At 43.9% G+C, this 27147-nt stretch overlaps 3 protein-coding genes and 1 non-coding gene across 5 annotated transcripts; 1 reads left to right on the top strand and 3 right to left on the bottom strand.

The window, feature by feature from the left end:
- Positions 1 to 1165: 1165 nt before the first annotated feature.
- On the bottom strand, positions 1166 to 4338 carry LOC112256231 (ras-related protein Rab-33B). The gene is made up of 2 exons (XM_024429324.2): positions 3749 to 4338; positions 1166 to 3387 (listed from the first exon to the last, which is right to left on the bottom strand). Exons 1-2 carry the CDS (start codon positions 3977 to 3979, stop codon positions 2899 to 2901), a joined length of 720 nt encoding a protein of 239 aa, XP_024285092.1. The 5' UTR covers positions 3980 to 4338; the 3' UTR covers positions 1166 to 2898.
- Positions 3386 to 11174, top strand: mlsl (malate synthase-like). Of its 2 annotated transcripts, none has more exons than XM_024429323.2 (15): positions 3386 to 3652; positions 4999 to 5127; positions 5277 to 5495; positions 5786 to 5876; positions 6161 to 6237; positions 6653 to 6763; positions 6897 to 6956; positions 7089 to 7245; positions 7540 to 7738; positions 9548 to 9626; positions 9789 to 9881; positions 9991 to 10063; positions 10172 to 10239; positions 10347 to 10477; positions 10634 to 11174. In XM_024429323.2, the coding sequence occupies exons 2-15, from the start codon at positions 5011 to 5013 to the stop codon at positions 10803 to 10805; spliced, it is 1647 nt and encodes a 548-aa protein (XP_024285091.1). In that variant the 5' UTR covers positions 3386 to 3652; positions 4999 to 5010; the 3' UTR covers positions 10806 to 11174. The 2 variants fall into 2 exon arrangements, with proteins under 2 accessions (XP_024285091.1, XP_024285090.1); XM_024429322.2 differs by lacking the exon at positions 3386 to 3652 and adding an exon at positions 4388 to 4670.
- On the bottom strand, positions 10983 to 27053 carry LOC112256229 (N-alpha-acetyltransferase 15, NatA auxiliary subunit). Its single transcript, XM_024429320.2, has 20 exons — positions 26608 to 27053; positions 24765 to 24849; positions 24521 to 24625; positions 23876 to 24033; positions 23635 to 23769; positions 23308 to 23461; positions 23058 to 23177; positions 22797 to 22892; positions 22526 to 22632; positions 22345 to 22417; positions 22095 to 22264; positions 21811 to 21963; positions 21573 to 21701; positions 21238 to 21451; positions 13424 to 13617; positions 13075 to 13183; positions 12879 to 12977; positions 12548 to 12691; positions 12345 to 12442; positions 10983 to 12168 (listed from the first exon to the last, which is right to left on the bottom strand). Exons 1-20 carry the CDS (start codon positions 26659 to 26661, stop codon positions 11956 to 11958), a joined length of 2610 nt encoding a protein of 869 aa, XP_024285088.1. The 5' UTR covers positions 26662 to 27053; the 3' UTR covers positions 10983 to 11955.
- On the bottom strand, positions 13259 to 13392 carry LOC112257218. The gene has a single exon (XR_002954550.2). It is a non-coding gene; the product is annotated as a small nucleolar RNA SNORA18 (small nucleolar RNA).
- Positions 27054 to 27147: the final 94 nt, after the last annotated feature.

The raw sequence follows: 27147 nt of genomic DNA, 5'->3' as shown, positions 1-27147 counted from the left end.
TCTTAGCATTTGCACACAAAGGACAACGTCACAGGAGAAGGAAGTACAACGATGGCTATTTGTGTCCGGCAGAGAAGGGGGTTAAAAACCTCTACGGGATCGGTGTCCCTCCACCAGGAGAGTTGAGCTAACGTGTGCTAATGTGATTAGCATGACGTTGTAAGTAACAAGAACATTTCCCAGGACATAGACATGTCTTATATGGACAGGAAGCTTCAATTGTTGTTAATCTAACTGCACTGTCCAATTTACAATAGCTTTTACAGTGAAAGAATACCATGCTATTGTTTGAGGAAAGGGCACAACAACAAAAAACTTTCCACAACAACGGGTTTGATTACATTCACGTCTGAAGGTAAAAAATGTACTTACATACAGTAATCTTGCTCTGATTTGGCATCATGAGGGTTCCATAGATAAAATGCAGCATAGTTTTGTTTGATAAAATAATTTTTATATTCAAATGTAGGAAATTGGTTCTAAAGTTTGAACTGTTGCTGTTTCTGTTACAGGCAGTTAGATTTGGTTGTCCTTTTAGGCGAAATTTTAAAAAAAAGGGTCCGATCCTTATTAAACCAGCGCAGGGTCGTTGTTCTGGGCATGCTGCAGCTGGCCTGTGTGGCGTTGTGTGTGGGTTCATTGACGTGTTTTTTACACAAAAACACCAACCTCAGTGAAACTCGAGCACCTGTGTGGACTGGTTTGGTGAACAATATGTGTTCTTTCATCTAAACAATTTAAATGATTTGTCAAATGTAGAGTACAACACTTGATTTGTTTAATTTTGTGGTGACTCTTTGCTTCCCAAAGGAAAAACACAGTATTTGGTAAGTGATCAAGGTGGCATTGGCTTGAGGCTACAATTGTCTGACTGACTGCCAAAGGTGACACAATGTTCAATCATCTAATAGCATGGTTTGACCCTCGCCAGGTTTATCCTGCCTTAGTGCGCTCCTGTGTTTCCATGGTGATGGTGTCAGGCTAGACATGCCTAACGTTGACCAATGGCGAGAATGACAACGAGGTGTTCCACCATCACAACAACCCTGAAGCGGTAATACCCTGACAGCTCCCACAAACGATCAACACAACAATAGTTTAACTCTTTAACTCCCCCATCCCACAGATAAAAAAACATGTCGACCTGAAATGACATACATTGCGCTGAAATGTTCAGGATGCTTTATTGCAAGGTTACACATAACATTTCTAATGTAATCCATAAACCATTGCAAGGCTTTACTCCCTCGTTTTGTTCCCAGGAATTCATTCCTGACGTGATCAGTCTCGTTAAAATAACGGGTGTCTTTCTCAAACAGACATACCTTTGTATCAAATAGCCCAAATAAAATGAACAGAAAAAAAAATAATTGATTAACCTGAAATGACAAATTAACGACACAGAGCACTAACAGAACACATAAAAAACACAAATATTTAAAGCACATGTAAGCAAAACAAGAGTGCAAGGCAATTGATAAAGCCTACCATTTCCCCCCCTTGCCTAGTTCTATAGACCAATCTAAGGGCAACAGGTCGGAGAGTGAATATCTTTTAATTGAACTGTATCCTGAGAAAAGGCTATCTAAGCCCACAGTACTTTAGCGCAGCTAATTGTTGTGTTGACATACTGTGGGGTGGCATCTGTTCTCTGCTGGCTAAGAACGGTAATTATACGACAAGACTTCCAGGTTATCTGACATACAGTACATAAACACCAACCGTCTTCATTAGAGGGTAATTTCACTGGTGGGGGGTTTCTTTGCAACTGTCCCATGTTCAAAGGAGCAGGTCTGTTAGCTAAGGTTCAACGGCAACAATACAGGTAATCAATCTCCTCACCACTACTTTTGACACATTTTACAGGCTTGTTGTAAATATAAAGATACCCATGCATTGATAGCAGCGGTCATCATTACTTTGCCAAAGCAGATTATGAAGAGGGAATGATGACGAGTCTTGCCCCACATCAACAGTGATCTCATCAGGCGGAGTGGTTCGTGCAGCATCACACTGTGCTGCACTCACAGTACTGAACTGATCTGAGGTTGTGCCACACATCCTTCTCACAAACACATGTAAAACGATGCACCACAGGACCAGCTGTGATCCAAACGCACAAAGCAATGGTGACAGTAGTGAAGGCCTTTGGGATGACATCATAGGGTAGAAAACGTGTTACAGTTAGAACAGATTTAAGATACATGGTATTTGTTGTATATTGTAATAGTTGTTTTATAGACGTTACTTATGCAAGACATGCTACAGAAGATCATAACTTTGCTTAAGAAAACTTTTGTATATTGTGGGACTTGCGTAGGGGCACAATTATAAACCCGATGGATGGGTATTTTGGTACAGAAACGCCTGAGTGAGGTGTACTGATATTGCCTGCTGTATACTCTGAGGTGTGTGTGTGTGTGTGTGTGTGTGTGTGTGTGTGTGTGTGTGTGTGTAAATTGAATATGTTGTGCATCAATCTGGCCAACAGTTTTCTAGCTCAAACACAGTTCAGTGGAACCCGTCAACAAGATTCACTTCAAACAAGTTCATTTTTATCCTTAGCTTTCCCAGGTCACTGAGATGTTTACCATATGACCACAGTGCTAACACCGTCAGGACTACCTCCTAACACAGAACATGTGTGTGGTAACACACAGTCAAGGTGGAGCACAGGAGGTGAGTGAAATATGTGTGTTGACAAAGACTGAGGGCACCTAAACTCTTGTAATATGATGACATCACCCCATCTCTCAGGTGACCACACATCCACTTAAATAATAAAAAGGTGCTTAACTGTTGGGGGGGATCTACCCCTGATATTGGAAGTAGAGGAATCTACCCTGATTCCTATTTCTCCCCAAAACCTTCTTCTCTTGCTCCCCCCAATGCTCTCTCTCAGCACATGCAGGCCCAGCTCGCCTTCTCCTCGCCCTTGTCCCTTCCCCTCGCCAGGGTCACCGTGTCCCCCCCGGGCGGCTGGCTCAGTATCAGTGGCTTCTGGGACTTCAGCTTGTGGGCTACCGTCATGAAAATGGCCTCCACGTGATCACTGTTACCATGGCTACCGTCACCATGGCCATTGCTGCTGGGGTTCTTGGCAGATGTCTCGAACAAGGGCATGGAGTGGGCATCAGCAAACTGCTGGGCCAAGTCTGTGCCCACCTGGACAGAGTTCTGCAGGTCACACTTGTTCCCAACCAGGATCCTCGGGACCTCCTGGCCCAGAGCGTGCTGCTTACACTCATCGATCCAGGCCGGGAGGCTGCGGAAGCTGGCGGCACTGGTCACGTCGTACACGAACACCACAGCGTGCACGTTGCGGTAGTAGTGCTGCACCATGCTCTTACGGAAACGCTCCTGGCCTGCCGTGTCCCATAGCTGAACCTGGAGGGGAAAGTCAAATGAACACACTCTGAACAGCTTCTTTATTGAATGTTGTCAGTCTCCAAGGAACTGAAATACAGTACCTAGATAGACCTTATATTCACTGTGAGTTTGCCAGAGGATGAACTGAACTGTAATATGTATGATTCTGCAGAGGGCAGTCAGCGCACCAGACAGATTGTTTTCGCTTCTGCCACTGCCCTTGAGATGATCAAAGACAAGAGACGTTTGAAATTGATGCCACAACAACTCCAACGTGGATGAGGTAGACTGCATTTATATGTCAATTGTTTCCAGGTTGTGTTGTTTTGGAACAACCCGAACAATCATTTCACTTGTTTTATGTAATCTATCTATTCACCTTGATTTTCTCGCCGTCAATCTCGATAAGTTTCTCCCGAAAGTCCACCCCGATCGTGGCCTCGGTTTTCTCCGGAAACTTGCCCGCACAGAATTGGTAGGTTAGGCATGTCTTGCCCACACCGGAGTCCCCAATCACGATGATCTTGAAAATCCGCGTCCGTGGTGGCGGAAGATGAGACGAGACAGTCAGCGAACTAGTGAATTCCGTCGACGACTCCACACTTGCCATATTGTTTGGTTATTGATTATCGAGGATATGCTAGCAAACTACAGTAGCTGCCTAGCTAACGTTAACCCAGAGCTGTTATGGCTTGCAAAACCGCGTCTCCGCCAATGCTAGCTGGATGAGCTGTCAAAATGAGACAAGCAATCTCGCCCAATACAAATGGAATTGGACATTCGTGACAAATCTGTAACCTCCAAATATAAACATATGACCATGCATTAGTTTTGGAATAACAATCTCATGTTGCTACTTTAAGCATCCTTCTAACTCCTTCCCCGCCCTGCATTACATTTGAAGCCACGTACAACATTGACAGAAAACACAACTCTCGCGAGAGGTAACCAAGAAAATGAAAGACGCTGTGGATTGGATCAGATTCGACACGAGGGTCGTTGCTTACAACTGCAGCCCGCGTCCCAGCTCCCTACCGAGCCCAGTCAAAACACTAAAATAAGCATTACATGGAAATATCACAGAAGTGAACTGCAGTACTAAATCTCTTCCAAATACAATTTGAATGAAATAGGAATAGGTATTCAGATTTTTGATAATATCTCGAACGTGTGTCAGCACTTTAAAAATCCTGTTAATGTTTTAGAAAGTGGCTTTTAACCTTTACCTAAAACAAACAATGGTTAGTGGTGCACCTTACCAAAGTCCACTTCAGTAGTGAAAAAAAGGCATCAACATGTCCGTGAGTACTCATTCCCCCCTATTACAATTTGTTAAAATGTTGTTTGTTAAAATGTTGTAACATTATCTTTATTGTCATGACGGGTGAAAGTTCACACATTTCCGCTCTGTCCTGCTAGTTTTATTGAAGTTAAGCTGCAGTGCCTTTTTGATCCATGTAAACTTGTGTTTGTAACATTCTTATCTATAGACAGTCCGTAACCAGCTAGACATATTCATGTACAGTGTACAGTACTTCATAAAAAACGGCCATGTCCCAGTTGATTGATGATTTCTTTGCATAGAGTTGAGGCATGTTATTGCAATTGTAATAACTCTATGGCCCACAGGATCCTATAACCATGGAGCTAGAGCCTTCTCCCCCAGGGTTGGAGGCTGAGTATCGAACCATCTTTACCGCAGGCTCCCTGGTCTTCCTACAGGAACTGGTCTCAGCATTTGATGAAGAGGTCGACAAGGTAGGTCAAAAAAAGCACTAATACATTGTTCCAAATATATTTGTTTTCTCTAGGCCTACTTGTTGACAAACTGAGTGATCAGTGATCACGAAAAAATATACAGTATATCAACCTAGTCTAATACAGTATGTGTCTTTCTGTCATATAAGATCCTGAGGCTTAGAATCTCCAGGAAGACCCACCTGGACCTGTCAGGTGACCTACCGGGGTTCTGTGAGGTCACAGCCCCTGTAAGAAGCGACCCTACCTGGAGGGTCCGTCCAGTCCCCCAGAGGCTGCAGAGGAGACATGTGGATGTGGGGGACCTGGCACCCTGTGACACCCAGCGCTTCATTCAGGCCCTCAGTTCCCCTGCACAGGGCCTACAGGTACACAATGGGGCTTGCAGGTAAAGGATATTCAGGGGTCAGATTTAGCCAATTAGCCTTGTTTGACACGTTGTTGAATGTAACATACAAGTAACATTGTTGAATGCAGAAACAGTCACGTATGTACCCAGTCTAGAATGTTGCTACAAGGCAAGGGATGTTGGATATCAGGAGGCTTTGATATACAAGTTAAAAGACGTATAAATCAGGTGATTCTGGATCTGTTGGTGGGCAGAGCATTCCAGAAAAGCCCTCTTCACTATGACGACTGTGTTGTTTTTCTCTTGCAGGTTGATTTTGATGATGGGAACTGCCCAACGTACCACAACCAGATAAAAGGCATTTATAATGTTTACCGGGCGGTGCACAATCAATTTCCCAGTGAGTTTATATCCACTCTATTACCCATTACTCACGGTGGGCTCGGTCCAGGGCAGGAAGCGTTTTGTTGGCACACATCATCTGAATCTAAACGTATCTAGATACAGTCTATCTTGATTGTTTAACTGGACTTTATAATATCTTATATTTGAATCACAAACCCTGCATTAGTCGACTTTATAACTTTCCACCATGTTTAAGTAGATCTACAGGTCAGAATATTGTATGAAGACCTGCATTATTATTATTCACGTATACGCCCAACTGTTACTGTCCTCCAACAGATGCCCCCAAGATATCTCAGGCTCCTGTTCTGATGCTCCGCCCTAGAGCCTGGAACATGGTGGAACACAACATGATGGTATTGAGTTCCAACTTCAACACTCTGATGTCCAAATTCATCTCAATACCTCAGTTTACATGCATACAACATCTGGATTGTCTGAAAGTGTAGAGCCATCCAAATGATCATGTTATGTCTACAACCATCATCAGGGGTGCAACTTTGTTTTAGAAGTGGTGGGGACATACTATATAAATATATATATATATATATATATATTCTGTCAGAAAAACACTCAGAAAAGTCTACCCGATCGCTCCGAGGCATCCGCATGGTCCTAAAGCACACCCTTGCACCCTTTGTATCACATTCCAATGATAAAACTGGGGGGGACATGCCCCCCCTTATTCCCAGTGAAAGTTGGCCCCTGACCATCATCTTATTTTTGTGTGGATGATATTTCAGCAGCGCTGATTCATTTGTGTGTATGCAGGTTAAAGGCAAAGAGGTGCCAGGGCCGCTGTGTGATTTCGGCTTCCTCATGTTCCACTGTGGCAAGCTGTTGTTCGACAGCGAGAGTGGGCCATTTTTCTACCTTTCCAAAGTAAGGCTATGGTAGATAGCTGTGCTGTTATTGGCTGTTAGAATAGCAAATAGGATTGACACGATCTGGTATAAAAAAACAAACTCTCTACTACTCTCTCTCTCTTTTCCTCACCACCATCGATGCATGTTAGGTCGAGAGCTACATGGAGGCGAGACTTTGGAACAACATATTCCTCTGGACAGAGCAGAAGGTTTGTAGCATGCCAACATGGTAAAAGTGTGAAACGCTTTAGAACAGCATGCTTGCTATTTGATTGCTTCTCTGATACACAGTAAATTACTGATCATAAGTAACATTGAATACAAGTGTGTGTATCCTCTAGCTGGGCCTGCCTGTGGGCAGCATAAAGGCAACCGTGCTGATAGAGAATGTGCTGTCAGCATTTGAGATGGAGGAGATTCTGTATGAGCTTAAGGATCACTCCGCTGGACTCAACTGTGGGATCTGGGATTATTCCGCCTCCTTTGTCAACAAGTTTGGTGAGTGACTTCAATCACTCAGTCATATCCTGTATTTTCCATGGAAACTAAGGGTTTTCATGAGTCTACAAAATGTCTCTATTCTGGCAATGTTGGAGAAGACAGCTTTCAACTTTCAACCATGTTGTTTTTTAGATTGGGACCATTCTGTCCCAAACAGCTCAGTTTAACCTTATTATAAAACTGAATGCACAGCAGCTGTCTAAACATGGGTAATCCCTGGGTATATCTTGATACATGACTGGACTACTAGTTCACAAAAGGTCATCTTAAATTCATATGATTGCCTGACAGGTCACCGAGGGGCCTTCCTGCTCCCTGACCGCAGTAAGTATGTCAACATGGAGAAGCTGTTCCTGCGGAGCTACATGGACCTGCTGGTCCAGACATGTCACCGTAGAGGAGCCCTGGCTACTGGAGGTATGGCAGCCCTGCTGCTGCCTCAGGACAGGGACAGTGCCCCCTATAGAGCAGCCTTGGCCAACGTCACCAGGTGAAGGACCTATTCTACACAGTCATCTATACGTCATCTGATATATACACTTTATGTACAGTACCAGTCAAAAGTTTGGGTACACCTACTCCTTCCATCTTTATTTTACAATTTTTTTTAAAACTATTTTCTGCATTGTAGAATAATAGTGAAATCATCAAAACAATTAAATAACACAAATGGAATAATGTAGTAACCAAAAAGTGTTAAACTTATCAAAATATAATTTATATTTGAGATTCTTCAAAGTAGCCACCCTTTACGTTGATGACAGCTTTGCAGTCTTGGCATTCTCTCAACCAGCTTCATGAGGTAGCCACCTGGAATGCATTTCAATTAATAGTTGTGCCTTGATAAAAGTTAATTTGTGGAATTTCTTTCCTTCTTAATGTGTTTGAGCAAATCAGTTGTGTTGTGACAAGCTAGCGGTGGTATACAGAAGATAGCCCTATTTGGTAAAACGCCAAGTCCATATTATGGTGAGAACAGCTCAAATAAGCAAAGAGAAACGACAGTCCATCATACTTTAAGACATGAAGGTCTGTCAATCTGGAAAATTTCAAGGACTCCCAAGTTTCTTCAAGTGCAGTTGCAAAAACCATCAAGCGCTATGATGAAACAGGCTCTCATGAGGACTGCCACAGGAAAGGAAGACCCAGAGTTACCTCTGATGCAAAGGATAAGTTAGTTACCAGCCTCAGAAATCAGAAATTAACTGCACCTCAGAAATGTCAGCCCAAATAAATGCTTCACAGAGTTCAAGTAACAGACACATCTCAACATCAACTGTTCAGAGGAGACTGCGTGAATCAGGCCTTCATGGCTGAATTGCTGCAAAGAAACCACTACTATAGGACACCAATAATAAGAGACTTGCTTGGGCCAAGAAACAAGGGCAATGGACATTAGACCGGTGGAAATGTGTCCTTTGGTCTGATGAGTCCAAATTGTAGATTTTTGGTTTCAACCGCCGTGTCTTTATGAGACGCAGAGTAGGTGAACGGATGACCTCCGTGTGTGGTTCCCACCGTGAAGCATGGAGGAGGAGGTGTGAGGGTGCTTTTCTGATGACACTTTCAGTGATTTATTTAGAATTCAAGGCACACTTAACCAGCATGGCTACCACATCATTCTGCAGCGATACGCCATCCCATCTAGTATGCGCTTAGTAGGATTATCAGTTGTTTTTCAACAGGACAATGACTCAAAACACACCTCCAGGCTGTGTAAGGGATATTTGACCAAGAAGGAGAGTGATGGAGTGCTGCATCAGATGACCTAACCTCCACAATCACCTGACCTCAACCCAATTGAGATGGTTTGGGATGAGTTGGACCTCAGAGTGAAGGAAAAGCAGCCAACAAGTGCTCAGCATTTGTGGGAACTCCTTCAAACTGTTGGAAAAGCATTCCAGGGGAAGCTGGTTGAGAGAATGCCAAGAGTGTGCAAAGCTGTCATCAATGCAAAGGGTGGCTACTTTGAAGAATATACAATATATTTAGATTAGTTTAACACTTTTTTGGTTACTACATGATTCCATGTGTTTTTTCATAGTTTTGATGTCTTCACTATTATTCTGCAAGGTTGAAAATAGTAAAAATAAAGAAAAACCCATGAATGAGTAGGTGTGTCCAAATTTTTGACCGGTACTGTATCAATTTCTTGCCTATTTGATCCTGATCTGTTCTGTTCTGTGTTTTTGGTCATATTACACAACAGCAGTGATGACTGATTGTTCGATTATGATTTCACTGGGCTCCAATTGCACCATTCAGCAAACATTTTGTTTCTCCCTTTCTCATATTTCAGACTGAAGTTACTGGAGATCAAAGCTGGTGTTGATGGCTTCATGGTGTATGACCTGGGCTTGATAGAGCCCATGCAGAAAGTAAGTCCTTAATGTAGGAATTGTTGAGCTATACCTTTCAAGGAACTGTTGTCTTCTCAGTAAGCATTTCAATGTTAGTCTACACCTGTTGTTTATGAAGAAGGTGACAAATACAATTGGATTTGTCACTCTCCCCACTTTTCTGTATCACTCTCTTCTCAGCTCTTCCAGCTGCATTCTCAGGGTGACAACCAGATGCACCAGCTTAGAGATGACCTCACGGTTACCCCCGACGACCTGCTCTGCATGCCAGTGGTCAGTTACTCAATAATGTTGTGCTACTGTGTATTTATACTACACTATGCATCTCTCTGGAATACCATTCCACGTCTTGTGTACTGAACTGCTCTAAATGTTCTTCTAGGGTGGAGTAACCCTGTACGGCTTGAAGTATAACATCGCTGTAGGAATCCTGTTCATAGATGCTTGGCTCAAAGGTGAGAATTCAAGAGTATGCATCATAATGAACAAGCATCCTTAATGAAGTTTTGGGATGGGTATGTGATTGAGTAATGTTGATGTAATGCTCCATGGGTCTCCCCTAGGCAAAGGTCACTTCTTCTACAGGGGACAGGTGGAAGATTCTGCAACTGCAGAAATCTCCAGATCCCAGGTAGGTTCACTTTAGTTTAGGTCATCCTGTGCCGCACTTCCCATTGCAAAAAAAACTTGAGAGTCCAGGATCCATTTCATGAGAGATGTCTGGTGTTTTGTGTCCAGGTGTGGCAGTGGATCCGCCATCAGACACAGCTGGAGGATGATAGCAGGGTGGTGACCCGGGGTCTTGTGACAGAGCTGACCCAGGAGGTCATGGGGGAACTGAAGGTCGTCACACGCTGTCACACTGTCAGGTAGGACGAGTTGGATAAGAGCACAAGGTTTCCAAGATAACTCACAACTCGAACATTCTGCATTTCTAGAAGTTTCCTTTGTCTCTGCACTCCTCCCTCTCCTTTGAGCCTCCAATTCTTCCACCGTTCTCTCCTGACTCTCCCCCCCTCCTCTAGGGAGGAACAGAGGTTGTTGACAGCTGCAGCCATGTTCCTGGAGGTTGTCCAGAAGAGAGATTTCCCAGAGTTCCTCACCACCTACCTCAACCTGGACCACACCTTCCTCAGCTCTCAAGCCAAAAGGCATGAGGGTGGGGCAGCAGGGGACATGCCCAGACCAAAACTCTGAAATCCCTGTCCAACATAGCATGGTATTTACATCCCTCATAGTACCTATGGTGAGCATGTGAGGCAACGTGAGCAAAAGTGTTCCTCTTCAAGACCCTTCAAATAATTTTGAGTGTTTCTTGACAATACCGATCCAGAATCCTTGAATAAAATACAAACTTCTGCAGGAAAAATGGCATCAGGAAATAGCTTTTTATTCAACTTTAGTTATTGATAAGTCCTCTGTGTGTTAGGAGTGGTCTGTGTGCAGAACTCAGTATGATTGACAAACGCCTTTCTCAAAAAAATAAAAGATGGATTGGTAACATTGGATGAGCCTATAACATTTGACCAATAAACAGAAATAAAACCCCAAAACAAACCCCACTAACTGTAGTGTCAGTGTGTTTTTGCTTTATCAGGAAGTGGTTTCATGGGACTTTCACATGGGTAAAACTAGGAAGGAAAATACAGAGCGGAAAAGGAAAACAGAAATCTGCACATTTGTCAGTCATACAGCACTCCAGGTGAGCATTGAGCTCTGTGTCTCTGCATTCAGATCATTCGTGTCCTGTTCCCTCCTGGAGGCCACGCCGGGACCTCTACTGCTGCACCACCTTGTGGCAGAGCAGAGGACTGCTTGAGCTCAGTAGCTGATTAACTGAGTGCATCGCTGCTACGCCTCCCCCGGGAAACAAGTGATGTCTCCTTTTAAAAAGTTCCACCTTTTCATTTTTGGCACTTGCCAGCTCACAGGTAAAACCACAATCCTCCATCACCACCACAATTTATAATCTTTCAATTTTTGCAAATGTTTTAAATTCTTTGTTTTTAATATATAAATTACCTTTAAAAACGTGAGAAGCAGATGCACATACAGGAGAAACACAGGCGTGAAAACACAGGAGTAAAAACCTGACTTAACGGCAGCCACCCTAACACTTTTCTTATACAGTTTTATTTTGTTCAGTTAAAGAAGAGATGTCAACAGGGTTTAAAAAAAAAAAAAAAATTGTAAAATGCGCATTTGTTTTTCCCTCCTCTTCGCGGCTCTCTCAGTCCAGGTCAGTGCACTGCAGGGGGCATTCACAAACAACCGTAGCTGGGGTGTTGTTGGCAGACTAGCGGCTGGCAGCTTCTATGCTCCTCCCCTCCCATCCCTCGCTCCCCTCTCACATGTCGTTGGCCATGTCGTCGTGCTCGCCTGCTGACAGGTCTCCATTGGCGCTGATGGTGGAGGTGGCGTTGTCCTCGTAGCCGGGGGGCATGAAGGCCAAGGTGTGGGGGTACAGCTTGTTACACGCGGCGCGGTACGCCTCCGCTGCCTTCTGCTGCCCATCGCCGAGATTGCCCTCACGCAGCGCCTCCAGCACATCTGTGCAGATCTGACAGGAAAGATAAGGTGTCTTAGACTTGGGTCACACAGACAATTGACATTATTCCTTGCCTTTTTCCCTAATGTTGTTTCTGGTTCAGGTGTGGGACTACTGTGCCAAAGGTACTTCATACATTTAAATATAACAATGTTGCGCAAGAATTAGTGCAGTGAGTAAGCGCTCACCGTGATGCTTCTCCCAGTGAGGGACTCATCTGGCGCTGTAGCCAGCTCAGAGGCCATCTTGTCAGAGGACGGGTCCAGATAAAACATCATCTTAGCAGCTGCAGGGGGACAATGTGGAACTTTTCAGTTATAAGTTGACAGTGTGTGTGTAGTTATGGTGAAGTCTCATGTGGACTGTTGAGTCAGGTAGTGCGGGTACGTACCAGCCACGCGGTGTGGTATAGAGTTGGAGTGTTGGCTCAGGTAGTTCTTGTTAAAGTTCTGGGGGTTGCTCTCCCCAAACAGCCGTGAGATCTCCTGCTTCAAAACAGTCCGCACAGCCTCCGGTAGGTCCTTACTGTCAGACACTGAGGAACACACACAGAATCAGAACATGGTTATTTGTACCAGAACAGACAACTATTCCAGCAACAATCAACATAGGGTTCAGAGACAGATGGCGGTGAGGGTATCTTAAATACATGGAGTTTGGATGATGACAAGGCCCAACAGCCTGGCCAAATGACAGGTGGCAGAAGCCCTACTAAACTGTACCTCCTTTGAAGAAGCGCACTAGACACTGGTGCAGCCAGGGGTGAGAGGGCTCCATGGAGAATGCTCTCTTCACCGACTGCAACATCAGCAGGTACTTCTCTACGAGAGGGAAAGCAACAGATCTGTTTAATTTTTTTTTTGACTAAAGTACCAGATTCTTCGTGTCAGAACGTCAATCAGCTTCTCGTTCCTTTACCTTTCCTGAAGTAGATCTCGAAGGCCAGGAGGTGAGTCTCAATCTTGTTCTTCACCAGGTTTTTAAGGGGGGTTAAAAACTTCACTGCCTCCTCTAGTGGGTTCTCCACCTACAGGGGGAAGAAAACAATATCATGGGTCTTATCCCCCCCAAAAAACTGTTCAATCTCCTTAGTGTAATTTCACCATGTTCTGCAGTGATATCCCACAGGGCTAATGGCAGTAGCCATGAGGGTAAAGCGAAACCACAGGTTTGTTCTTTGAGGCATTTCCAACGACTAGGGCTCACTGTGAGGAGTCTGTCGGGATAGGCCTCAGTCATTCCTTCATCTTTTACAGGCCACACACACCTTGGCCAGTTTGTCTGGTATGAGCTCCTCCTTTGGTCCTCCGATCTCCTCGTCGTCATCTTCTTTCTTCTTCTTCTGGTTCTTCAGCTGCTTCTCTTTCTCTGCGTTCTTCTTCTCCTCCTCTAGTTGGGCTTTCTTCTGGGCTCGTCTCTGCTTGTTCCTAAGCTTCTTTAGCTCCTTGTCATTCAGGTTCTCTGTGGGACAAGCACCAGCACAGGGACAGACGGGCCAGTGTCATTTCTCTCAGACACTGGGATCATTTACAAATCAAGACACTACACCAATGTTCCGTCTAAGCTGCACGTGGGCACACAGTAGCCCAAGACTGCTTCGCAGAAGAAATGTCAGCATTCAGAGAGAAGCAAGAGATTTGAGTGATGTTCACTTTCTAGAGCAGTGGTCACCAACCGGTCAATTGAGATCAACTAGTCGATCTCCAAGGCATTCCTAATCGATCATAAAAAAAACGAATGAAAGCCTTGTTCCTATTTTTTTTATTTTTTTTTTGGCGTTAAGTGCACCAGATTCAGCTGCCTTGTGCGCCGGGCAGGCAAGCTTGCCATTTTGAACCATTTCATGTGTCTGAATGTACAAACTCTGCCTTCCCGGCGGGCCCGGAGAGCAAATCAGGTGCACTATAGGCCTATCGCTGGCCAAAATGAATGGCTCAGATTACCGTGTCTGCAGTAACATAGCAGGCATAAAAGAAAGCTACAGCAAAGTTGATACGGTGAGATTTCTAAACATTTAAAACCATGGCTAGAGACTCAACGAATACAGCAAAGAGATGCTGTTTTCAATGAGAGTTTTTACTCAGCACTGTCAACACTTTGTATTCAACACTTTTATAAGCTATTAAATCCAAGTTCGTCCTATTTCTACACAGCGCTACAACAAGCACTGCAGCAGTAAATAAAGAGTAGGAAAGTGCATCTCTGGGCTTGCTTTAGTATTAGCGACTTGGGTCTTTTTTAATATAGAGGAACATTTTACCTTCTCTGTTCATAGGAGTAACATGAATTTGTGCATGAGGCAGAAATACTGCGGTGCGACTCGAGATTCGCCATCAGCTGGAAGACGGTGTCCCTTTTTGGTCAGTGTCAGTGGAGAAAAGGGAGAGCGGAGGGATGTTGAGAGGCGGACCCTTAGTCGGCTGCTCTCTGACTGACCATCTGACGCAGACACCATCAGCCCGGTAAAATTAAAATAAAAAGCAAACTATTTAAATGCATGCTCAATCAGCAGTGTCTCACAAATAATACAACGGATCTATTACCGGTGTGATCATATAGCCTACCTCAAAATGTTGTACATAATTTAAAAAAAATGGCCCGACCAACAATGCATTGGCAGGCCAATTGCTGTGATAATGTATTGGGCCTATAACCTACTTCACAAACCTCATTGTTAATGTTGCATAGGCTTATGTTTTTCAAGTCGTGGTTAAGAAAATGTGAGGGGTAGATCTCTGCTTGCATTTTGACTCTGAAAGTGATCTCGACTCAAAAGATTGGTGACCACTGTTCTTCAGGTTTCCCTGTTAAACCTCTTGAAGCTAGGAGGTACTATTTTCATTTTTGGAAGAATAACGTTCCCAAAGTAAACAGCCTATTTCTCAGGACTAGATGCATATAATTGACAGCTTAGGATAGAAAACATTCTAAAAGTTTCCAAAACTGTAAAAATATTGTCTGTTAGTATAACAGAACTGATATTGCAGGCGAAAGCCTAAGAAAAATCCAATCAGGAAGTGACTCATGTTTTGAAACCGTTGTGTTCCTATGCACCCCTATTGGCCATTGAAAGGGATATCAACCAGATTCCCTTTTCTACGTATTCCCTAGGGTGTCTACAGCATTTTGACGTAGTTTCACGCTTTTATGTTGAAGAATGAGCCTAAACGACTACATTGCGTAAGTGGCCAGCTGAGGGCTCTTAGAGTGATTCTTGCGTAAGACAGAGGTAGTCATTTTTAGGCAATTAGCAAGACACCCCCAATAAAGGAGTGGTTCTGCAGGTGGGGACCACAGACCAATTCTCAGTTCCTATGCTTCCTTGCTGATGTTTTGGTCACTTTTGAATGCTGGCGATGCTTTCACTCTAGTGGTAGCATGAGACGGACTCTACAACCCACACAAGTGGCTCAGGTAGTGCAGCTCATCCAAGATGGCACATCAATGCGAGCTGTGGCAAGAAGGTTTGCTGTGTCTGTCAGCGTAGTGTCCAGAGCATGGAGGCGCTACCAGGAGACAGGCCAGTACATCAGGAGACGTGGAGGAGGCCGTAGGAGGGCAACAACCCAGCAGCAGGACCGCTACCTCCGCCTTTGTGCAAGGAGGAGCAGGAGGACCACCGACAGAGCCCTGCAAAATGACCTCCAGCAGGCCACAAATGTGCATGTGTCTGCTCAAACGGTCAGAAACAGACTCCATGAGGGCCCGACATTCACAGGTGGGGGTTGTGCATACAGCCCAACACCGTGCAGGATGTTTTTCATTTGCCAGAGAACACCAAGATTGGCAAATTCGCCACTGGCGCCCTGTGCTCTTCACAGATTAAAGCAGGTTCACACTGGGCACGTGACAGACGTGACAGTCAAGACGCCGTGGAGAACGTTCTGCTGCCTGCAACATCCTCCAGCATGACCGGTTTGGCGGTGGGTCAGTCATGGTGTGGGGTGGCATTTCTTTGGGGGGCCGCACAGCCCTCCATGTGCTCGCCAGAGGTAGCCTGACTGCCATTAGGTACCGAGATGAGATCCTCAGACCCCTTGTGAGACCATATGCTGGTGCGGTTGGCCCTGGGTTCCTCCTAATGCAAGACCTCATGTGGCTGGAGTGTGTCAGCAGTTCCTGAAAGAGGAAGGCATTGATGCTATGGACTGGCCCGCCCGTTCCCCAGACCTGAATCCAATTGAGCACATCTGGGACATCATGTCTCGCTCCATCCACCAACGCCACGTTGCACCACAGACTGTCCAGGAGTTGGCGGATGCTTTAGTCCAGGTCTGGGAGGAGATCCCTCAGGAGACCATCCGCCACCTCATCAGGAGCATGCCCAGGCGTTGTAGGGAGGTCATACAGGCACGTGGAGGCCACACACACACTACTGAGCCTCATTTTGACTTGTTTTAAGGACCTGTAGTGTGGTTTTCCACTTTAATTTTGAGTGTGACTCCACATTTATCAACCCATGGAGGTCTGTATTTGATTTCCATTGATAATTTGTGTGATTTTGTTGTCAGCACATTCAACTATGGAAGAAAAGTATTTAATAAGAATATTTCATTCATTCAGATCTAGGATGTGTTATTTTAGTGTTCCCTTTATTTTTTTGAGCAGTGTATTATCGAATAGATATTTGAAAAACACCTTGGATTGATTATAAAAAACGTTTGCTATGTTTCTGTCAATATTATGGATATAATTTGGATTTTTTTTCTTATTTTTTCGGCGTTGTCGTGACCGCTATTTCCGGTGGATTTCTCAACATAACGTGACCAACAAACGGAGGTTTTTTGGGTATAAACATAATCTTTATGGAACATTTGCTGTCTAACTGGGAGTCTTGTGAGTGAAAACATCCGAAGATCAAAGGTAAAAGATTCATTTGATTGCTTTTCTGATTTTCGTGACCAAGCTTCCTGCTGCTAGCTGGACATAATGCTATGCTAGGCTATTGATAAACTTACACCAACGCTTGTCTTGCTTTGGCTGTAAAGCATCATTTCAAAATCAGGGATGACAGGGTGATTAACAAAAGGCTAAGCTGTGTTTCACTATATTTTACTTGTGAGTTCTAGTAATATTTTAGGCAGAACGCATCCGAGTAGGATTCTATTGCATTGACGCACTACTCAGCCTGTACGCTATGCTGCACTGGTCTATTTAAACAGCGGTACAGTAGGCCTATACGCAAATAGATCATTGCCATATGTGGATCTGTGCCATTTACCTTGAACTGAACTGTTTCCAGCATGAGCAGTCATGAATAGATGAGCTTGTTTTGAGATCAAAGCGAGAGCTGCATGTAGCCAGGTGTGCACATTTTGTTCATATCCTTTGCTAGTTCGAGTCATTTGCTGACTACAAATTATCTATAACTGGGCTCTTGGTGAGGGATTGCTTCTTACAAGAGCACAAAAAAAGTGTACATTTCTAGACATCTGTGAAAAGCAAGTCAGGTAAAGAGCTTTTTTTCCTCTTAAAGGGGCAGTGTTTTATTTTGAGACAGGATTTGTAAAAATGTAAATAGTGAAAAAAAAGTGACCTTTAACTTATTGACGCAAACCATCCCGTTAGTGGGAGTTGCAGAGTGCCACATTCAAATAATATTACTAAAAATATTTATATTCATGAAATCACAAGTGCAATATAGCAAAACACAGCTTAGCTTTTTGTTAATCCACCTGTCGTGTCAGATTGAAAATATGCTTTACAGCGAAAGCAATCCAAGCGTTTGTGTAAGTTCATCGACCACTAGACAAAACATTATGAACACCTAGCACCAAAGTAGCTTGGTAACGAAAATCAGAAAGCAATAAAATGTCTCTTACCTTTGATGATCTTCAGATGTTTTCACTCACGAGACTCCCAGTTACACAATAAATGTTCCTTTTGTTCCATAAAGATTATTTTAATACCCAAAATACCTCCGTTTGTTTGGCGCGTTATGTTCAGAAATCCACAGGCTCGAGCTGTCACGACAATCCAGACAAATTCCAAATAGTATCCGTAATGTCCACAGAAACATGTCAAACGTTTTTTTATTTTTATAATCAATCCTCAGGATGTTTTTAAAATATATAATCGATATATATCAACCGGCACGGTCTCTTTTTCAGTAGGAGAGGGAGATACAATGGCTGCCCCACTCTGTTGCGCAAGCAAAACTCATGCGAACACCCAGCTATCCACTACGCAATGTTATCTTTCTCGCTCATTTTTCAAAATAAAAGCCTGAAACTATGTCTAAAGACTGTTGACACCTTGAGGAAGCGATAGGAAAAGGAATCTGGTTGATATCCCTTTAAAATGGAGCGAAGGCAGGCAATGGAACATGGAGCTTTCAAAATAGAGGCCACTTCCTGGTTTGATTTTCCTTGGGTTTTTGCCTGCAATATCAGTTCTGTTATACTCGCAGACAATATTTTAAAAGTTGTGGAAACTTTAGTGTTTTCTATCCCGTCAATTATATGCATACTCTAGCATATGGGCCTGAGAAATAGGCCGTTTACTTTTGGAACGTTATTTTTCCAAACATAAAAATAGTGCCCCCTAGCTGAAAGAGGTTAACTTGTTTGGGATAGGGAGCAGTATTTTCATGTCCAGATGAAACGCTTGCCCAAAGTAAACTGCCTGCTACTCAGGCCCAGAAGCTAGGATATGCATATAATTAGTAGATTTGGATAGAAAAATACTCTGACGTTTCTAAAAAAAACTGTTTGAATGATGTCTGAGTATAACAGAACTTATTTGGCAGGCGAAACAGAGGACAAACCATCCAGGGGGAAAAAAATTGAGGTGACTCTTCTATGGGTAACTAAATTTATGGAGGCACCTGGTTGCAGTTCCTATGGCTTCCACTAGATGTCAACAGTCTTTAGAAATTGGTTGATGTTTTTCCTTTGAGAAATGAATTAGTACGGCTGTTCAGAATGAGTGTCAAGCGAAGTGTACTTGTTTGTTGTGCGCTCCACGTTGATTTTATCCGCTATTGAACAGTATATTCCGTCTTAAATTTGATCGATTATTTACGTTTTAGGATACCTAAAAGTTGGATTAGGAAAGTTGTTTGAAATGTTTGGACCAAGTTTACAGGTAACTTATTAGATAATTTGTAGTCATGTTGGGTGAGTTGGAACCAGTGTTTTTCTGAATCAAACGCGCCAAATAAATGGACATTTTGGGGATATAAAAAAAGAGTTTATCGAACAAAAGGACCATTTGTGATGTTTCTAGGACATATTGGAGTGCCGACAGAAGAAGATCTTCAAAGGTAAGGCATGAATCATATCGTTATTTCTGACTTTCGTGTCGCACCTGCTTGGTTGAAATATGATTTTCAAGTGTTTGTATGGTGGGTTGCTGTCCTCAGATAATCACATGGTTTGCTTTCGCCGTAAAGCCTTTTTGAAATCTAACACGGTAGCTGGATTAAAAAGAAGTTAAGCTTTATTTTGGTGTATTGCACTTGTGATTTTATGAAAGTTAAATATTTCTAATAAATTTAATTTGAATTTCGCGCTCTGCAATTTCACTGGATGTTGTCGAAACGTCTAGGCGTAACAGGTTAACTTCTTATGGCTGGGGGGCAGAATTGAGTAGCTTGGATGAATAAGGTGCCCAGAGTAAACTGCCTGCTACGCAGGCCCAGAAGCTAAGATATGCATATTATAAGTAGATTTGGATAGAAAACACTCTGAAGTTTCTAAAAAACTGTTTGAATGATGTCTGAGTATATTCAGAACTCTCATGGCAGGCAAAAACCTGAGAAAAGGTTTGTAGGTTTTCATGTCTTTGCCTATCCAATATACAGTGTAAAATGTGGTCCAATTGCACTTCCTAAGGCTTCTACTAGCTGTCAACAGTCTTGAGAACCTTGTTTCAGGCTTCTACTGTGAAGGGCGAGAGAATAAGAGCTGTTCGAGTCAGGTGTCTGGCAGAATGCCATGAGCTCAGTCTCGCACGCGCCCGTGAGAGTTAGCTGCGTTCCTTTTCATTTCTAAAGACAAAGGAATTGTCCGGTTGGAATATTATTGAAGATTCATGATAAAAACATCCTAAAGATTGATTACGAACTGTAATGGAACTGTCGTCTGAACTAAGTGCCTGCGCTGTGTGAATTTGGATTTGTGAACTAAACGGGAACAAAAAGGAGGTATTTGGACATAAATGGACTTTATGGAATAAAACAAACATGTATTGTGGTGGAACTGGGATTCCTGGGAGTGCATTCCGATGAAGATCAAAAGGTAAGTGAATATTTATAATGCTATTTCTGACTTCTGTTGACTCGACAACATGGCGGGTATCTGTATGGCTTGTTTTGGTCTCTGAGCGCTGTACTCAGATTATTGCATGTGTGCTTTATTGAAATCTGACACAGCGGCTGCATTAAAATGGTGTATAATACTTGTATGTTTAAGGAACTTTAATTATGAGATTTCTGTTTGAATTTTGCGCCCTGCACTTTCACTGGCTGTTGTCAAATCGATCCCGTTAACTGGATTTCAGCCGTAAGAAGTTAATTTGTCATTCTCTGGAATAATGGTATGGGAATAAAACACATTTTATCTTGTAAAGTAGTTTCTTGCATCAAACATTTCCAGTCACCTTGTCTGAAAGACAAATGGATAAATAGATTAATGTCATGCCCTGTATGTTTTTTTCAAGCCTCGTGGAATGTAGACCTACAATGAACTCCACACATTGGATGCCACGGTAGGCTGAATGATAGAACAGCTGTTTCCATGTTAAAATGTTATGAGATTTATTTTCTCCATCGTTTAAAAAAAATGGTAGCACACTCTGGTAGGCCTACATTATGATCAAATAGCCACAGTAGCCTACTTGACCAATTAAAACTAACTTAAAGTGGGTACAGTCTGTTCACAGCAAACGCACGCTGGAAGTTGCACAGAATTTTCACAAAGTTCAAGTTTGTGCTCAGCAGACCTGGAATTTGCTCAGTGCCAAAAAACATTAGAAGGAACTTTGCACTACACCAAACCAAAAACCAGTGTGTAAATCACCAAATGAGCAATATCAAACAAGCGTCAGTTTGGGGTCTTGCACCCTACACACAATACGTACCGGCGTCCGCCTGGTGTTCCTTGTTGTCGTCGGTGAGTGGGTTGTCGTGCAGGCCGAGGTAGATCTGAATGGCGGTGCGGGCAGCTTTGTAATAGAAGGGGTGCATGCGCAGCACGTCCTCCAGCTTGAGCAGGTCCACATAGGATCGCAGCGTCATTTTCCTCATGCAGTACGTGTGGAAGTCGAACTGGTCGTCTGTGATCTCCACAAAATGCTAATGGGACACATGGATATGATGAGGCAATCCAACCACTGACCAGACCTGTACTACCACTGGGCCATCTATACAGGTTTAACCCCCGTCAGGGAATCTGCCCCCCAGTTAGAAAACTTACCCTCTCGATCTCGTGGCACTTCTTGAGTGCGTCTCCAAACTTGTTCATGGACTTGTAGGCCAGAGCACATTCTGTCTGGTACCACATACACTGCATCTCATTCAGATTCTCTACCGCTGATGCACCCTCCTGAAACACACCGATACCCACAGTTACCACCACACACACACAAAGGGTTAAGGCAACACACAATGTACAGTCTACACATTGACAGCTTAACACACAAACACTGACTGACCCTTGTGAACTTGGAGCACATCTCTTCTGCCTCTTTGACCAGGCCGGCCTTCAACATGTACTTGGCACACTTTGAGTTGATGAAGCGGTCAGCAGTGTCCAGAGCCTGGGCCTCATCCATCCACCTGGCTGCTTCCTTTATGTTACCTGCATGCTACAGAGACAAAGATAGGAAGAGAGTGTTACACTGTAAATCTTCACTATAATGACACGTCTAGAAAATGTGTGCCTTGAGGAACAATTCTACGGGTGCGTGGGTGCTCTCAACGGCTGTGTGTGGGTTACCTTGTATATTTTGGCCTTGATGAGGAACAGTTCTATGAGCGTGGGTGTGCTCTCGATTGCTGTGTTGATGTAGTCCAGGGCTAGCGTCTGCTGGCCCACGTGGTCAAAGTGCTGAGCCAGGAAATACTGGACCCACAGCAGAGTGGTGGGGGGCTCCTCCTTACCGTCATCTAATACACACACCATAATTAGAGATTCTAATACGGTTCCTATTAGATTTCATAAAACATGAAAATCTAATCGCACTCACCACTTTGATTGAACTTTCGACAGCTTTTCAAACACGTCTCATATCCAACCACTAATTCTTCAATGATGGACAACTACACGGAGAGGAACAAGCAAACACAAGATCACCCTGACATCTCAGTCCAGGCATGTTACTTCAGTGACTTGCTGGAGCCTATGGAATGGCAGTGGTTCTCCCTCACCTTCTCCTTGTCGTGATACAGGGACTTCAGAGTGGTGAAGACGGGCGGACAGCCTTTACTGAAGTTCATCCTCAGATAGCAGTCCAGACATTCACGGAACTTCTCACCTGAAAAGAAAACAAGAAGTGAATGGAGCTCCTCAACACCCCATCCTCCGGTGTTCCTCAGACCACGTTTCAACGTGCTTGTGTCTATCAGCCATCGTCTTGAAAGGCCGTCACACCATGGATAATTACACAGTAATAGTAATGATAATGGCTTATTTATGTACCTGTTAGGAAGGTGAGAGGCAGCCTCCGGGGAACAAGTCCTTTGGGATACTTCACCCACGCCTCCTCATAGAGCTTCTGCCTCTCCTCTATGCAAGCTGGGAACACAAGAAGCCAACAGTCAGAGCATGCCATTCATACGCAGATTCAAATCTGGTCAGAGAATCTACCAAACACATGTAGTGAGAGGACCCATGCTAAAGAGGGGACCAGAGAGGGTCCAGTGGGAATGGGGTGGGTAGCAGTGAGGGTTCAAAGGATACCTGGTTTCAGTGCTTTCTCCAGACCCTGGTAGTAGGCCCAGTTCTCAGGGTTCCTCTCCTGGAGTTGTCGGTAGACCTCAGTGGCCTCCTCCGAGCGGTCTAGCTGCAGTAGCAGCTCTCCTGAGCAATAAATAGGTTCACATGAATCACATTTTATACATAGATCTACAAACAACCCTACACCCTCACACACATTAGGATTAAAACACTCAATACACACTTTCACCCCTTCTCTCGCTCACACACACACCTCGTGTCTCCTCCACAGCAAGCTTGTCACAGATCTGTTTCTCATAGGTGGTGAGGTGCTCCAGTGCTTCCTTGAACAGCCCCGCCTCCCTGAGCACCTGGTTCTGGTACAGCAGCAGCTCACTGTACTCATAGTCCACTTTGTCTGGTGACGTCTGAAACACAGCACCACATTTACTGACACAGGCAGTGACCAATCGGGTGTACTGATCCAGGCAGGGTGACCAATCAGAAAAATGTATACAGATGGGTGATACAGGAACTCTACAGAGCACCCAATGAGAATTGTTAGACTCAAAAACACAGAGGTCAAAGAGGTCAAGCTCACCTGTTGCGTTTTGCGAAACTCTTCAACGATCTTGGCGGCCATCTCAAAGTCCTCCAGCAGGTGGTAGGCCACGGCGTAGCCGATCCATGAGGCCCTCTGCGCGGGACGCAGCTGCAGGAGCTGATAGCGGGTCTCCTGCAGAGAGAGAGAGAGCATAACAGAATAATTATTATACACAGCAGGAGCTCATACTTATGAGTGGAGACATGCGTGCACACACGGTCCGTCTCTGGGTCCTCACCCTGTAGCCCTCCAGGTCTCTCATCTGGATTTGGAGAAGAGAAAGGTCCCTGAGGATCTGCAGGTTGTCCTTGTCCCACTTCAGAGCATTGCGGTAGCACTTGATAGCCTCGTCGTACTTCTTATCCGACCGCTGCAGCAGACCGTACACATGCCAGCCTGGGAGAGCAAAGGTTAAGGAGGCAAAACAACAGACTACACACACACTAAACCAGGGGTTGGCCATCATTGTAAATAAGATTGTGTTCTTATTAACTGACTTGCCTAATAAAATAAAAAAATACAAACCTCAGAAATTAAATCCCTCGCTAAAACAACCCATTTGGAGGACTACTAAAAACACATGACTACATTTCAAGGCAAAAAAGAAAGCTAATACTCATGGTGACAAATGAAAACAGTGAACCCTGTATTAACGCAACCAAGCCTATATTATTAGATGTCACAGTAACAGTCAGAGCCAATCTAGCACGCTCCCATTCCCTGCCTGGATTATGTGCAGTAGACATGGCGCAGTAAGGGCTTGTGGGATGGAGTCAAAAGTTTGGGCTTATTATGATGTCGAGCTTTTGGTGAATGTTTTCCCGCCTCCGACTAGGAGGTTCATATGAACCCTCACCTCATTAGCCCTAGTATAAAAGGATACAGACATGGCTCTTGAGGTCGTTGCGCAGGCCTCGTCTCACCAGCTCGTACGCATCCTCCTTTTTCCCCAGACAGTTCAGGGTCAGTCCCTTCATCGCCAGCGTCTCTGAGGGACAGATGAGGGAGAAAAGGAACTAGTGTCAGTCACAGCCAAAACACTTAATTAGGCCAAGAAATGAATTACCAACACTGAAGTTCCAACCACCGAAAGATAAGTGAGTAGTGGCTGTTGAAGCAGGCCTTACCTCCATGCTCGGCGAACTTTGGGTTGGAGAGGATCTGTTTGCAGAACTTGAGTCCATTTCTGTACTGCTTGTGCTCATAGCATCTCTGCAACAGGGGAGAGGTGTGTTGTCATCAAGGTTTTTGCAAAGCCTGTTCTTAGAGTTCAGATCTGATGAATCACCCAAATACATAGTTACAAATAACACTTTTGGGTAGGTCGTCTGGTGATACCACCCTGCCAGCAAGCAGGGACAGTAGCTCACCACAACCTAATACAGTAAGTATTATCTTGATTGATTGGGTCTGAAAAAACATCTAGCTTTGTGTGAATGTGTGGTCAGGTGGGTGATGAGATGCAGTGATTAGAGAACCAGTCAGACGTAGATTCCTATCTGCCTGGGTCAGCACAGTTTGGCCTAGCACCTCAGTGATCAGCCTGCCAATTCCCCGCATAACGCTAATACCCGGGAATCCACACTGGCATAGGGAGAAGGCAGGGGCTCCAAGGAAACTGAGGAGCATTCAACACAGCAACTAAAACAAACGTTTTCAGAATGTTGTACAGTACGTTAGAGGCTCTGAGTGGAAACAGACAATTCACATCTACACAAAACATACTTGTGGTAAGCATTTACAACCTTGTGAACTCTCCTCAAACAGCATTGGCCAATGAATTACTAATATATTTGCAGAGTAAAGTAATGCAAGGAACTAAGGTAAAGAAATGATTGCCTTGCATCAGAGTGGATTTTTTTCTTCTGCAGAGAACCAACCCTGTAGAAATATATTCAGTAATGTACTTTCCTCAATATACATAATTGCTCAAAAATATAGGAGTATACTTATGAATAAACATATGTTGGCAACTAATCTGAAAGTTTATATCCAACACTGTAGGTGTGGCTTACTTGTATTTACAGGCCTAGAGAGATGCCGAGCTATTGACACAACCTAACTTCGCCAATAACACCAACATTGTTAAACACCATGTCCAGAAATAGGAAATGGTTGTGTGAATGGTGCTCAATATTCAGCAAAGTAGACTAAACGTGTGCACTTTAGCTGGCATGATAGGAAGCTAATTGTTTATAATTAGTTCCCATATAATATATGATTCAGTAAAGGGTGAGTGACAGCTAGCTGGCTGGGTAGCTAGGTTGTGTTAGCTAACTGCAATCTGTGGTAAAGGATTGCAATACTTAACATACCGCTGTTTGCAGTAATATCTTTGGGGACAGCACTGCACATACGTTGAGCATGTTAAATGTAACGCCTATCTAGCTTCATAGCTAGTTATAGTTTCTCTTGTTGCTAAAATGCTGAGTAATGATGAAGTACCTGTGCGGTTGGTGTAGAATGAGCTTGCAGCGAGCTAGCTTCCTACGTTAGCCAACTTATCTAGCCGTAGCTAGCTAACGTTCCTTGCCAATCATGTTTTGGAGCAAAGTCATGCGTTTATTTTGAACCAGTCCGCTACAACAAACTGATACAACATATAACAAGTTAGTAAGTTTACTCGCTTGTTAGCCATGTTTCATGGTAACTAGCTAGTTAGTAAGCGGTGTAAAAATGAAACCGCTAACTAACAAGCTAATGATGACAATCAGGCCATTCCGAGTGCCTCGCGACATACTAGCCCACGAGTTAGCTATAACGTTACAATCGTTGAGAGGGTGATGGAAGGAACAACATATGTCAACTAACGATACAACATGAATACATGCTGTTTTATTTCAAATCGAATCAACGCTAGCTAGCTACTGGTCATGTATAGAGTAGCTACTGTAACGTGCGCAAGTTAGCTAACTTGCTATATTTAGCAAGTTAGCTAACATAACTAGCTAGCGGCAGCTAGGTACTTACCAATATTCTCTTGAATAGAGCGTTCTCCTTCGGCGGTAGAGTAATTGAGGGCATTCTGTAATCTGGCTACTCTTCTGTAGCTTCGCGCATGAATCGAAGTTTCCTCTCTCTCTCTCCCCTCTCGGTCTCTTCGAGTCAAAGCTCCCGGAATTGTCTCGCTCTCTTTCGGGCTCTTCTTCCTCACGTGGTGACAGCCAAGGCCCCCTTCAGACCAAAATGGCCGCCTTCTCCTCCGGGTCAAGCTGCTCTCTGGGTCTGTGTGCGTGCTGCTGCTGTACGGTGCAAAATTGTCAAACTGAAAAGTTACAAATGTAAATCAATCAACCAAAGACAATTATGGAAGGGGACGTGTTATAATGCATCACTTCGGTTCTGCAATAGACGTGATGTAAAATATATTTTTCTCTGTTCTCATAATTCCAATCTTGGGTTCTCCAGAGCTAGCTACATGGCACCGTGCCCAGTCCCAGACAGAAAGAATTAAAACAAATATATGAATTAGATAAGATTACAGTCCATTTCCGTAGCCATTATCCATCA

This window comes from Oncorhynchus tshawytscha, linkage group LG08, assembly GCF_018296145.1.
Source record: "Oncorhynchus tshawytscha isolate Ot180627B linkage group LG08, Otsh_v2.0, whole genome shotgun sequence".
NCBI classification, from domain to species: domain Eukaryota; kingdom Metazoa; phylum Chordata; class Actinopteri; order Salmoniformes; family Salmonidae; genus Oncorhynchus; species Oncorhynchus tshawytscha.
Note: the sequence above shows the minus strand (reverse complement) of the source record. Positions and strands in the feature narration are given on the sequence as shown.